This window comes from Neodiprion lecontei, chromosome 5, assembly GCF_021901455.1.
Source record: "Neodiprion lecontei isolate iyNeoLeco1 chromosome 5, iyNeoLeco1.1, whole genome shotgun sequence".
Lineage (NCBI taxonomy): Eukaryota > Metazoa > Arthropoda > Insecta > Hymenoptera > Diprionidae > Neodiprion > Neodiprion lecontei.
In genome coordinates, this window is record NC_060264.1 from 33,807,544 (window position 1) to 33,820,157 (window position 12,614).

The 12,614-nt window shown below is 43.2% G+C and overlaps 1 protein-coding gene across 3 annotated transcripts; it reads right to left on the reverse strand.

The window, feature by feature from the left end:
• Positions 1 to 1,629: 1,629 nt before the first annotated feature.
• Positions 1,630 to 10,315, reverse strand: LOC107217584 (laminin subunit beta-1). Of its 3 annotated transcripts, none has more exons than XM_046740054.1 (12): positions 10,060 to 10,315; positions 9,137 to 9,296; positions 8,613 to 8,669; positions 8,411 to 8,500; positions 7,845 to 8,082; positions 6,874 to 7,748; positions 6,630 to 6,809; positions 6,229 to 6,554; positions 5,739 to 6,149; positions 5,462 to 5,657; positions 3,353 to 5,391; positions 1,630 to 3,264 (listed from the first exon to the last, which is right to left on the reverse strand). In XM_046740054.1, exons 2-12 carry the CDS (start codon positions 9,195 to 9,197, stop codon positions 2,293 to 2,295), a joined length of 5,445 nt encoding a protein of 1,814 aa, XP_046596010.1. In that variant the 5' UTR covers positions 9,198 to 9,296; positions 10,060 to 10,315; the 3' UTR covers positions 1,630 to 2,292. The 3 variants fall into 3 exon arrangements, with proteins under 3 accessions (XP_046596010.1, XP_015510641.1, XP_015510642.1); XM_015655155.2 differs by having other exon boundaries at positions 8,411 to 8,509; XM_015655156.2 differs by lacking the exon at positions 8,411 to 8,500.
• Positions 10,316 to 12,614: the final 2,299 nt, after the last annotated feature.

The window sequence follows — 12,614 nt, forward strand, 5'->3', positions numbered from 1 at the left end:
CTAGGGACGCGAAACGAGCCCCGATATAACGATGATTTTCAATTAGAAACGGTCCGGAAGTGAGAGCATCGTCGTATACTCAGTTTCCGGAAATTCTGTTATCTCCGGGCAGCTTCATCAGCGGCTACATGACGATCTGCGATCTGGAAAACCGATAAGACGCGGAATGGACGCGATCAAGGAGGAAGGATCGCGCAGCAATTTTCAATTTCGACGATTCAGTTCCGTGACCATTCCGTGATTTCCTATTTCGTGATTTTCCATATGTATATTTAAACGGCGCTTGATATCGCTTCTGCGGCCTTTATACAGGAACTATGAGTGAAAGAGAATGAGACTGTGTAAAAAGTGCAAAAAAAATATGCATATATGTATATATACGTACATTAAAAACACACACAAATTAACCATCTCTGGAAAACCTCAGACTCGCTGCAGCAGTTGATGCAGTTAATACCACAGCACGTGGTGGCTGCATGGATTGTTTAAGTAGGCACCAAGGTATATGTTATTTCAGGGTATCTATAACAAATATACGGCATCGAGATAATGGCTCGAGCAGTTCGAATTCGTTTGACGATCGTTTTACAGTTTCCTCGATCTCCGTTTAACAGCTCATTCATTCTTTCCACGCGTTGTTCAACGCGACGCGAACGGTTTATCGCCTTTCCCCGTATTACAATCGCCCGGCTAATGAACGTAGATATAAAAATATTCCCCACTTCGCGAATGATGGTAAATAAATTTTTCTTCCTCATTGTTACACGCACCTCGTCATTTTTTTTTTTTTTTTTTTTTCTGTATTTTCAAACATTTCCTACGACCAGCGGCTAATTTTCCAACCAATTCCGAAAACGATCGCTTATTTGTTTTCTTCTGAAGTTATAGGTAAAAAGGACAGAAATTTTGGGGAAAGTCTAACCAGTCGAAAAAATAATCGGCCACTATGCGCAAGCCGGTGGGTCTCGGATATGCATCGAATGCGATGTTGCAGCGTATATATTTCAGTGAATGAGGGGCTCTGTTGAACACGATTGGTCCGGACCTCGGAGGGGTGCGGACAATAGTCCCATTCAGAGTCCAGAGTCTAGACTCTAGCCTCTGTCGTTACCGCTGTTCGACTTTATCCCGCATACTTATTACGTGCTACGCGTTGCGCACACACACGACGTCGTTCGCTCTGCCTCAACTCGGAAGTTTGACAAGTATTATGCTCATGCGGAGCGGCAGAAGCTACGAAAATGACGAGTGGAAAAAAATAGAGACCGGCTGGCTTTGTACCCTCTATTCTCGTGCCGCCTGCAGAGGTGAATGCGCCAGTTTTTACTTTTTTTTTTCCACACTGTCACACTTCGTTGTCGCATTAAACTAGCCGAGTTTATGCGATCGAATCATGTTTTTTTCCCCCACTTCTCCTCCTCCTACCTCTTCCTCATCACATTTTATCGTTAACAGACACACTAAATTCACTGTTCTATTTTTATTCTCAGAAATGAAGAGGGATATACCACCGTAAATTCGACGTCAACTTAGTTCCTTATTTCTTCCTCGTACACGAGGAACTCCTCTTTTTTCATCCGCTGTATTATTTTTTCTCAGAACAAGGTATGACTGAATGTGTTTTTAGGTTTTTTCAATTTTTTTTTTCCATCTCTTTACAATTTTTCTGTACAATATATAATAATAATAATAATGTATCGAAAAGTATAATATAATAATAATAATAAAATATTAAACGCATATGCATGTGTTTTGCATATGTTGTATAGGTACGTCAAGGTAGACATGATTGTATATTTCTATTATTAACGTAGTGTTTATAAAAATAATAAAAAAATTTATACTCAACGATGACGTTTCAAAGTCCTGATCGTTCCTATACATTCAATATTAATTTATTATATTAGGTGCTAGTCACTATTCGCATAACGTCATTTCTTCATTTTACACATCTATTTCGTACTTGGCATTGCTGAATGAAATAATGGGCCATTTTGTGCACCGACAGATTCGATGCATAACAATGGAAGTAATGACAATAATAATAATCATTCACAAGCTGACTCTGAAGTATCAAATTCGTAGCAGTGAAAGCTGAGATTCAATGCGTCATTCAATGAATTATTTCTGCAATTGTAGCAAATTTGATTGAATTTTTTAAAACTGTATGCACGAACGATGAATGAAATATCAAACGTACCGATCTTCCTGTCTTCGTTTCTATAATTTATTCTTTTTTTTTCTATGATTTGTGATCTAATTTATAAATGCCGTATTAATTAATAATATTGCTTAAGTGGAACATTGCCGGTACCTTATGGACTTCGTATCAATTTCCTTCAAATGTTGTTCCATTTCGTTTGTCAAAGAGTCGACGATATCCATGAGCCTAGACAATTTTCTCTCGTTGTCTTTATACACAATCTCCATACCGTCGAGGTCCTTGAACTTGGTCGAAGTATCGGCCGTCAATTCAGACGCCCTTGCCAAAAGTGATTTTGCCTTCTCGATGTTTCCTTTACTCCTGTCGACTCGGTTCCCCAGTGAATTTTTTGCTTGTTGATACTCCTGTCTCAGTTTCATCGTCTTGTTATCGACTGTTCCAGCTTCCAGGACCACTTCAGCAACCTGCTTTGCAATCTCCTCGTTAAGTATGTAGTCATCCTTTATCAGCTGAGTCTGAAGATTCTCGAGTCTCGAATCCAAGGCGCCGACGCTCGCGGTTAATTTGCCGGCCGTGTCCTTGGCCATTTTCATTCCCTGAATAATCGTGGTCAAGTGCGCTTGGGACTGAGCAATATCGTCCGTTGCCTTTCTTACAGCATTGTCAGCATTGTCCTGAGCCGACTGAGCGTCAGTCAATAGCTTGGTTATCTTTTCGGCTTGCACTTCCTTGGCTATCGCCTCGTTCTTCGTCGCGTTGGCTCGTTCTCTCAGTTGGTTAGCCCGCCTCAAACCATCGGCTGCTTCGGCGATGATTTTCTCGGGATTCGTCAGCGACCCAACCATCAAGGATATGTTCTGCGCGAGTTCCTTGATCTGTTCTGGATTCGAGTGAATGTTTTTACTCAATGCCTTCTTCGCCAGGTCTCTGACCTCAGCTGGGGTTGATTGTTCCTCCGTAAGGAAATTCCACATCCTGTCGGTGAGCGCTGTCAAATCGGCGGACAATCCGTCCGTCTTGTTCCTTACGGACAAGGCATGGTTGAACGCATCTTGAGCGTTCGATCTTGCTGCGATTGCTTCTTGTTGTACTTGAGACATCTGCGATCAGAGAGAAGAAAATTTATTGTTAATGAGAAATCTTAAACGCTTCATAATCGCGAATAGTTATCGGTAATCAGTTACTTACGCTCCTCAGTAGCTGCTCAGCTTTATCCCGATGATTCTTGATCGCCGCTGTTTGCTTATCGGCCAGATCCAGTGCCAAGTTGACTTTTGCTACGGCTCCAGCATCACAAGACAATCCTCCACAAGAACCACATCCAGCTCCACCGCACAGTGAACTACACTCAGTGACGCGCTCTCCGCAAACTTCAAGGTTCAAATCAGGCAGCATGGATTTTATGGTGGTCACCTGGTCGCCAAGCCGAGCAATGGACTCCTTGTTTTGATCCGTGGCCTCCTTGAAGCTGAGGGAATTCTTACTGAGGAAATTTTCCGTGTTCGTATGGTACCGCTCAGCCTCGGCCAAGGTGTTCAATGTACCATTGGCCATTCTTTCAGCCTCGTTCGATTGCTCGGCCATTTCAACGGTGACGTTCAGAGCCCCCTGCACGTTAGCCTCTTGTAACTTCGTTGCGTCCTTCTTCAACTGCGCAGCGTCTTGATGCAGATTGTCCGTCCTATTCCTCATGTTTTTGAGGGCAGCGTCGGCGAGATGCACTCGTTGACTAACACTGTCCTGGAGGTTGTCGAGCTCGTCAAGTCTCATCTGAGATGCCTGAATGACGTTTTTCAGATCCGCCGCCCTGTCGCTCAATTTTTCCAGGTCTTGTCCTCTTACGCTGGTATCGCTCACCAGAGCCTTGACTTGGTTCAACGAGTCGTCCATTTGATCGAACTCGGACGTGTAGAATCCGGTTATACCAACCTTTTTGATTCTCGAAGCATCTGTGATTACATTGCTTGTCCGATTCCTCACTCCTTGAAGAGTCATGTCCCAATTATCGAAACATTCTCCGCAAGGGCGGCAGGTCGGAGCAAAACCGAGGTAGCCTCGATCACAGTGGTCGCACTTTACGCCCCCGATACCTTCGTAGCACACGCAAGCCCCGGTTTGTCTGTCACACTGCGGCGTGGCTGAACCAAGGGAACTGCACTCGCAAGTTTTACATTCAATATTCGGATCGCCCCAGTGATTCTTCTGGCACTCGTTACACTGCCTTCCACCGAAACCTGGCCTGCACTCGCAAGTTCCATCGTACTCGTTACATTTGTCCGAAATACTTCCAATCGCGTCACATTCGCACGGATCGCAGCCTTCTCCGCTTGCAATTCGCCAATGGTTCTCTTCGCAGTGGTCACAGAACTGACCCATGACATGCGGGAGACACGGACACTGTCCCGATCGGTGATTACAGGGGCCCGCGCTCTGATCTGTACCAAGTACATTACACTCGCAGAATTTGCAGTTTTTCTCTAAGGCATCGCCGTAATATTGCGGCTTGCAAATCTGGCAGTGTGAGCCAGCGGTGTCAAACAAACACTGGAGGCATTCCCCGGTCTTCGGATCGCAGTTGCCCGGTCGAGCCGGGTCAGTGTTATTGCTACAATCGCATGGCGTGCAACTGCCACCGGGAACATCTGGGTTTCCATAGTAGTTATCGTCGCAGGTTTCACATCTCGGACTGGCGTAACCTTCGTAGCATTCGCAAACCACGTCTTGAGTTATGGAATCCAGTGAGCAGCTGTCTGCATATGAATGACCCGATGCTATGGCGCCCGGACATGGACACTGCCTGCAAGGGATGTCGACGCCGATACGTGGGTCACCGTAGAATGTCGCTATGCACATGTCGCAGTTGTGGCCCGTCGTTGAGTCCTGGCAGTTTATACAAGCTCCCGTCTTCGAGTCGCAGCTGTCGGCATGACCGTTGCACTCGCATCGTCTGCAGTGTGGGAAGTTCCAAAAGCCTGGTTGACACAGGCCGCACGTTCTGGAGTACGTGTTCGGGTGACAAGTGCACCGCCCCGTCTCAACGTTGCAGAAGTTGTCCAACGCTCCCACGGCGTCACAGTCGCACGGCTTACAGCCTTCTGGTCCAAAATTGTAGGTTCCAGGTGCGCAACTATCGCATCGACGACCGATCACGTTTGTTTTGCAGGAACATCTGCCTCCGAATTGATTGCAAAGCAGACTGTGTGACCCAGTCAGGTTACATTCACATGCTGGAGAAAGTATATACGATTAATCATCAACTCTGACGTTCGGTTCAAGGGTCCTTTACTGAATACTTACCATGACCACCGTCGAACACATACGTCCCAATGATATACTGATACTGTTTGCAGATATCGGAAATCTGTTGGTCCCTATCGTACAAGTCGTAAAACATATCACCGCATCGATAAGCTTCGTATTCTTGGCGGCGCACTTCCGCAAGTGGGGATCCACTGAAGACCGGTATGCTCTCTGGTCTAGGGATCAACGTGATCTAAAATATGGACAAATCGTTACTGGTTCAAACATCAGCATAGAACAATCTTCAACGAACAAAGCTTCGAAATTTCTGTACCGAATCAATTAGAATAGATGCCGACGGTGTTTGGTAACGTTGGTCGTATGCATCAAAAGTCAAATGTACGATGTATCTCTTTCCTGATTCCAAACAGGCGTTTCTAATTGCAACGGCACTATGTCTGTCAGGATAGAGCTGCATTGTGACACGGTCATCAGAAGGCTGCCAATTTCTACAGGGTCCGTCAGGGTCCACTGGACCGTCCCTTTCGATAAAGATTCGCACTTTCTGCCAGGGCCCTGCGATCTCAGGTTCATATCGCACGACTATGTCGTACTCCATGGTTTTCACGATGTCGTCTATAACGAAGGTCAAGTTTGAGAATTCGTAAGCTCTGATGAACCCACTGCCAGTCCACGTGGTGTTTCTCCCGTCACGGTAGGGCTCTCTGATCACAATCTGACAGTTCTGCAAACAACGTTTCATTATTAGATAAAATATGAACACTCGCCTCGTTCTCCTGAGACAAAAAAGTACAGATCCTTACGCTGGATGCTCGACTATTCTCTCCTTCGTAAATGAGGAAATCCAAAGAAACAGTGTAGTAACTTTGCTCTGGCTCATTGCAGGTTCGCCCACCTATGTTACGCCTGCAACGGCACTGGCCTGTCACGACATCACAGAAATTGTCGTAGGCTCCACCAAGGTCACAATCGCATGGCTTACAGCCGTCTTGTTCCTCGGAAAGACCCCAATATTCTGGGAGACATTGACTGCAGTCACGTGCGGTTACGTAACGCTTACAGGTGCATTCGCCCGTCAGCATGTTGCACCCTTGGTTACCGATCGTTCCGACAGTGTTGCAGGTACACGCTGAGGAAATCGGTAAAGTCATGGTTAGAACGATGGTCTGCGCTCTCGATTGTCACGGGGAATTGAGAATCTCACCTTGACATCCGTCCGGGTTGTTAAAGTCGAATTTCCAGAATCCATTCTTACATCTGTCACACCGTCTGCCTTCAACGTTGGCCTTGCAGTGACACCGGCCAGATTCATCACCACTTAACTCGTCAGTGCGTGAGTCGCAGATTCCATCATCCAAGGAACCGGAGGGATCGCAGTCACAGGCTACAAAACAAAATCTATATAAGTTAAACAACCAAAAGATTAACAATATCTGACGACAACCCACGTTGGCAAGCTTCAGCGTCAGTCATATCTCTACTGGACTCATGGTAGAAGAATGGCTTGCACTGTTCACAATTTTGCCCACGAGTGTTATGCTGACAGTCGTCACAAACACCGCCGGAAACTCTTCCAGATCGCTCGAAGACGGCCTCGTCGAAATGACAACTTTGACTGTGATTGTTACAGTTGCACATCTTGCAGGCACTGGTTTGCTTTCCAACCGCAGGTTTCCACGGTAAATCGTTGAAGAAGTCCTCGCAATATTCACAGTTCAGTCCCTTGGTGTTGTGCGTACATTCACAACGGCCATGAACCATGTCCTGCCTTTCGGGTATTCCGGGCAAGGGTAGACACCTCGACGCGTGTCCGTAGCACGAGCAGGATCCTCGAACCCACATGTTTTTTATGGCGTAGTAATACTTCTCTCGTATCTCTGCGCGGTTGTCCAACAAGTCGTCACCCAAAGTGTGCAGCCTTGTGAAGTTGATCCGCAAGTTGGTCATTTTCAAAAGATTCTGAACTTCCTTCGAGTACGGGTTGTCGATTTGCAGGTTCGGTGGCAGCACTCTGTGGATTATCTCACCACCTTCTGATGGAGCAACGTTGGAATATCGCGATTCGCACACGACATCCGTCAAGTTCCGAGATGCCTTCGTCGACACGCCAGGGAATGACTGCTGGCAGTTATAGGCAAAGTATTTGTACACCTGCCAGGTCTTGCCAAAGTCGTAAGAACGTTCGATCAACATTGCAGCTGGTCTGAACGTCTTGAATTTTATGATTATGTGGGTGAAATGGAATTCCGCTTCCAGGTCCAGCTGCAGTGTGACATTTTCCACACCATTTTCCGACTGCCACCAAGTCTCTGCAGCGCGATGGCTGGAATACAAGAGATTGATCAGCGTTGCAGAACAACAATACAACAATCAACTCTCTCAGAGAGACAACAATCAATCAATAATTAAAGTAACTGACTTTGGCTGGTACTTGTGGACAATATTTTCAACCCCGTGTTGCTGCTTTGGGATTCTTTTGTCACAAAAGAAACATTTTTTCCTATCCTGAAGGTGAGAAACTATGCAGTATCTTTCAGGTCCTTTTAAACCGCAGGTAGACGAAGCACGGATTCGATTTTCTCGCCCGATTAACAAATCTCCAGTAGCTGGATAACACGAGCCAACTTCGCAGGGTTGAGGTTTCTTTAGAAGCACACCTGCGGGAACGTGAAAAAAGATTACTATCGAATCTTGACAAAGATGTACCGACGAATTTCACTAGGGAAAATGTGGTGTCAGGTTACAATTTGCTTACAAATAAGAAATGAATTATTTATTAGCTAAAAATTCCCAGTATCAGCTCCACACCAAAATTTATTATTTGTTCGTCGTGTCTTAACATGTTATGCCTTGAACCTTAACCCGAGTTAGACACAATGTATCGTGTTATCTGAAAAGTGTGCTGAAAATTGAACTGTATCGGTTAGTGTACATCGATTTGGAAATTATGGCGTGTTGTTGTGCAGTGTGCTGTGATCGAGCTACCTCTGGGCCTCATTGTCGTCACCCGGCTCCAACTATACTGATTCTCGCCGAAAGCTTCTGACGGCGACATATCTCCTCTCTGCACGGTTTCTACAACAGCTTTACAGCTCACCATTTTTCAGGGAATTTTCATGGACAATTGAAATGATTGGTTTGTTTTTTTTCATATTTATTTATTGTATAAAAACAACAAGGTGATTACCTGGTCTCGATTGCACTCTGTTCGATACTCGTCGGTAGTAAGGAGGGCTCGTCGTATCTTAAAAAGAGGAAAAGTTCGCTTGAAATTTATCAGCATTCAAAGTACATCGCATCTCGCATTGGATAACATGATCAGTGATGGCAGTTCGGGGAATCCCCGTTAATTTTAAAAATTTCGCGGACTTGGCAATTTTTATATCTTACCACACTAACGATACTACTTTTCAGCGAAAATAAAAAACGAAAGATAGTTCCTCAATCGCTGATGAAAGATCGCGAGGTTACCAGGTCATCGTAGTATCGACCAAGTCAGTCGCGATGAAAACTCTGAATAATCAGCGTTGTACAGAATTAATGCGAGGTTGAGCAGATGCACGATTCTTTCTAAGCGTTTTTTTTTCCGGATTCAGAATTGTATCTTTACTCTCAATGTCCTAATTAAACGTCCAGGAAATTTGTACCGAAATTTTCGAAGAGCTAACAAATATTTGTACTTCCATTTTAATTTTTATAAACACACTTTACCTGCTAGTATAACCAGAAATAAACCAAAAACAATGGCGATGAGCTGATTTGGCCGAACCATCGTGGCGAGTTGTTTTTTTTTTTTTTTTTTCTCTCTCTTCCAACACTCAAGCACTGCCTGCCTTCGTTAGCAAACTACTGTCCCCATTTATCTGTTCCGCTATGACCAGGATAAGAAAATATATGACAATTAGTAGTCATTTAAAAACTTATCTCTTCTGTTCTTGGCGTTCACGAGATGGGAAAAAAACGAATAAATCAACTGTCAGCACTTGGTCGCTGTACAGAAGCGATAGCAAATTTGCTGAACATTATTTTTAAATTGAAATTCTTTGTAATGGTTTACGATTACTGCTGATGGTTAACTCTCGACTAATTTTCAAAATCTGCGTTACTGGACGATTCTCGATATTAACTATAGAATTGAATAAAAATTCGTAAACTTCGATCTATCGATAAACCGATAACTTTCAAACGCGTACCGATTTCTGTAACGAGACTCGCGTCAAGTGTTAATCTCAAACAGCGACATGTACACACTATTTATGTGATTAAAATAAAACAAAAAAACTGTAATAGACGTGATCATTTATGGAAACAAGAGACGTGTAAAAGTTTAAAACTCGCGGTGTTTTAAGCGGTAAATAATCGTGCGTAAGAAATTCTTTTTTTTTTTTACTACCTGCCAAACAGAGTGAGAAAAAATTCGCAATTCGTAGCGATAAAATGTGGCTGATAATAATTGTCACAAGAAATTTGGAACCAGCCGACTGATGGTAGTGAATAAAGAATCTAAAAAGAAAAAAAAAAAAAAAAAAAAAACACGACGAGAAAGGGAAACAACGTGTCTGTGAATGATTCTGAAGGATTCCAAAAATGGTGTTGCACATAGTATAAGTAAGTATAGTAGACACTGAACTCACCTGGTTCGGAGACGATATGCGGTGAAGATAATCCAATATAATCGGGCGGCCTTTTGGGCCCAGCTTTAGGGGATTTGGGTAAACTATATTTCTGCGGCACGAATGGACGAGGAGAAGGGATATCGCACTGAATACCGAGGAAAAAAAAATCCGGTATCAGCAGCGGAACTCAGAAATACACGGTCAAAGGACGGAGGCTCCGACGCTGCCAGAGCGAATACCTCCAGAAGCGATTCGCTTCTGCCGAGTGAGCTGCAGCCAGCATTGCCTCCGTTGAGGGGGCTGAGGGGACTGGATGAGGCTTAAAATCTCCAGCGGGGAAAGTTACCGGGAGTTTGTACCAGCCATCGGGTACATCGGTTAAATTGCTCGGTTATATTTCCATCCACGCCTTTTACGTCTACGCGTCTGCTTCGCACTTCGATTCAAAGTGACGCAATTATTTAATAGGTAAATCAATTGTTTCTTCGATTGAATGTCTCCTTTTCGGATTGTGGAAAGAAACTGTTCGTGGCCTGGTTTTTCTTTTTTTTTTTTTTCTTTACCACTGTCGGCATTTGTTGTGTTGAACCCCGTTCACTTTGAAATGACAATATTTACTCAAAATGACTTTATCTGAGTAATGAAACAGTTTTTGGAGGATCTTGAGATGTTTTGGACACGTTACAGAAGTTGAGTTAATTTTTTTCTTCAAAATTTGCGATTTTTCAGAAGATTTTACCTTCATTTCATATACTTGACAATTATTTAACGTGCAGTATACCTCGAGAGAATCGTAAAAACCGAAAATCAAGATTGTTATTTGTACAGTGTACAAAAAAGCGAATGGGTTAATCGGGCGAATTGCAGAAAAAGGAATAAGAATTGAATGCAACATTTCAAGTAATTCATGAAGTTACTCTGACCTGCAATTTGCATTTTTGTGTTCGAAAAAATTCACAGAGATTGCAAAATATCTTCCTGCAAATTGACTTTAAAGTTTTTACTTTAAATTGCAGTAACTTAAAAAAAAAAGAAGGAAAAAATAACTACAGAATGAAAACTAACTTTATTACTGTAATAAAAGATTGAAAAATTATTTTAATTTTTGATAAAAGAATTTTGATTCTTTCGTGAAGATCACGAAAACTGCGATCTGGATCGATTACACCCAAAAACAGGTATTTAATAAAGTTATCCGATTTACCCTCGGATATTTTTATGAAAAAAAAATAAAATAAATAAATAAGAATAATTTCCCATACACGAGGCAAAGAATGACAAGAAAACTGATGAACGTGTCTTTGTTGTTCGTCGACTCTGAAAATACGATCAATATTGTTTCCTCACGGATGATCGATGGTGCGTAAAGTTGCGTGAAAGAGCGTAAAATTAAATCACGATATGCCAGAGCTCGCAAAATTTTTCTAGTCTGTATTTTTTCATCTATAGTAATGGAAAATTTGATTATTGAAAATCTAAAACGTGAGGGATCGCAATTTTTCGATCCATCCTGCGCTGTGTCTCAGTCTCGTAAATTGACTCTTGCCGCGGTGTTGCGAGCGGGAATTTAGCTTCTTCCTCGGTAACTTCTCTTGCTTCTCTCCTAATCTTTCTTTCCACTACTCTGACTCTTGAGAGGCTGGCTAGCCGTCGACCACCAACATGTCGGCGTGCTCGACTCGACGCGTGTGTGAGAATCGTCATCTCTTACGTACCTACACACGGTACAGTCCCGCCTGCGATTCAAACGCGTTCCAGAACAGAGCGAAGCCGTTAAGGCGCGCTCGGGACTTGGAGAAGAATTGCTGATGGAAGAAGCGAGAGATTATGCGAATAACATTGCGAGAAATCGTTTGAATCGTTCGTACAGTTCGTTGGATCATAACTTTGACTCGGATTGACACCGTCGGCGATTATTTCCGCGAATTGCTTGAACGTCTGCAGAGATTCGCCTCAAAAGTATAACAGTTTTGTTTTATCCCACGCGAGGACGAGAAATCATAAATATATGTATAAACTTTATCGCGCCTTATTGACAGAGGAAACTGTGTGCTAGTTCGGATTAATCATTCGATTTAGTTGAAGTCGAGTCTATACGTTTGCGTGCCCCGCGTACGCTAAGAACGTCTAAGAAAGCGTCGGATCTAAATTTAGAGAACTCGGCTTATTATATCTTACTGCAGGCTTCTCGCGAGTGAAAAGATTTTTCGAATATGCAGTTGCAACCCGCGGCTTATTCAAAGATTTAAGAACTCTTAAAAGAAGATTTAAGATCGAATAACTACTGGCTGTTTAGTTTTTTTAATCAGTGAAATGAGAGGAAAACCGAAGCAATTCAATTTCGCAAAAAAATTCCGAGGCGACAATTTACCAGAGAGAAAAAACTGAAGTAGGATAATTGAACGAGTAAATGGGGCGGGGTTGAAGTTCCGGATTTGAAAAGTTCCGAAAGCGCCTAATTTAGAATTATTTGGTAGCGAAACTTGAAGTAAGGAAATCAAACTTTGAAGAAACAACAAAGTTCGAATGGTCGGAAAATTGACGGCTCAAGGTTCCGAAATGCAAACTTCCGA

What these genes read in the sequence shown, in the direction of transcription:
- LOC107217584 (XM_015655155.2), bottom strand. Translation starts at nt 9,197, where the DNA reads ATGGTTCGGCCAAATCAGCTCATCGCCATTGTTTTTGGTTTATTTCTG. An exon ending in CATCTATTCTAATTGATTCG is followed by an intron (nt 5,658 to 5,738) that starts GTACAGAAATTT and finishes TCCATATTTTAG; the next exon opens with ATCACGTTGATCCCTAGACC. An exon ending in CTGAGCAGCTACTGAGGAGC is followed by an intron (nt 3,265 to 3,352) that starts GTAAGTAACTGA and finishes CTCTGATCGCAG; the next exon opens with ATGTCTCAAGTACAACAAGA.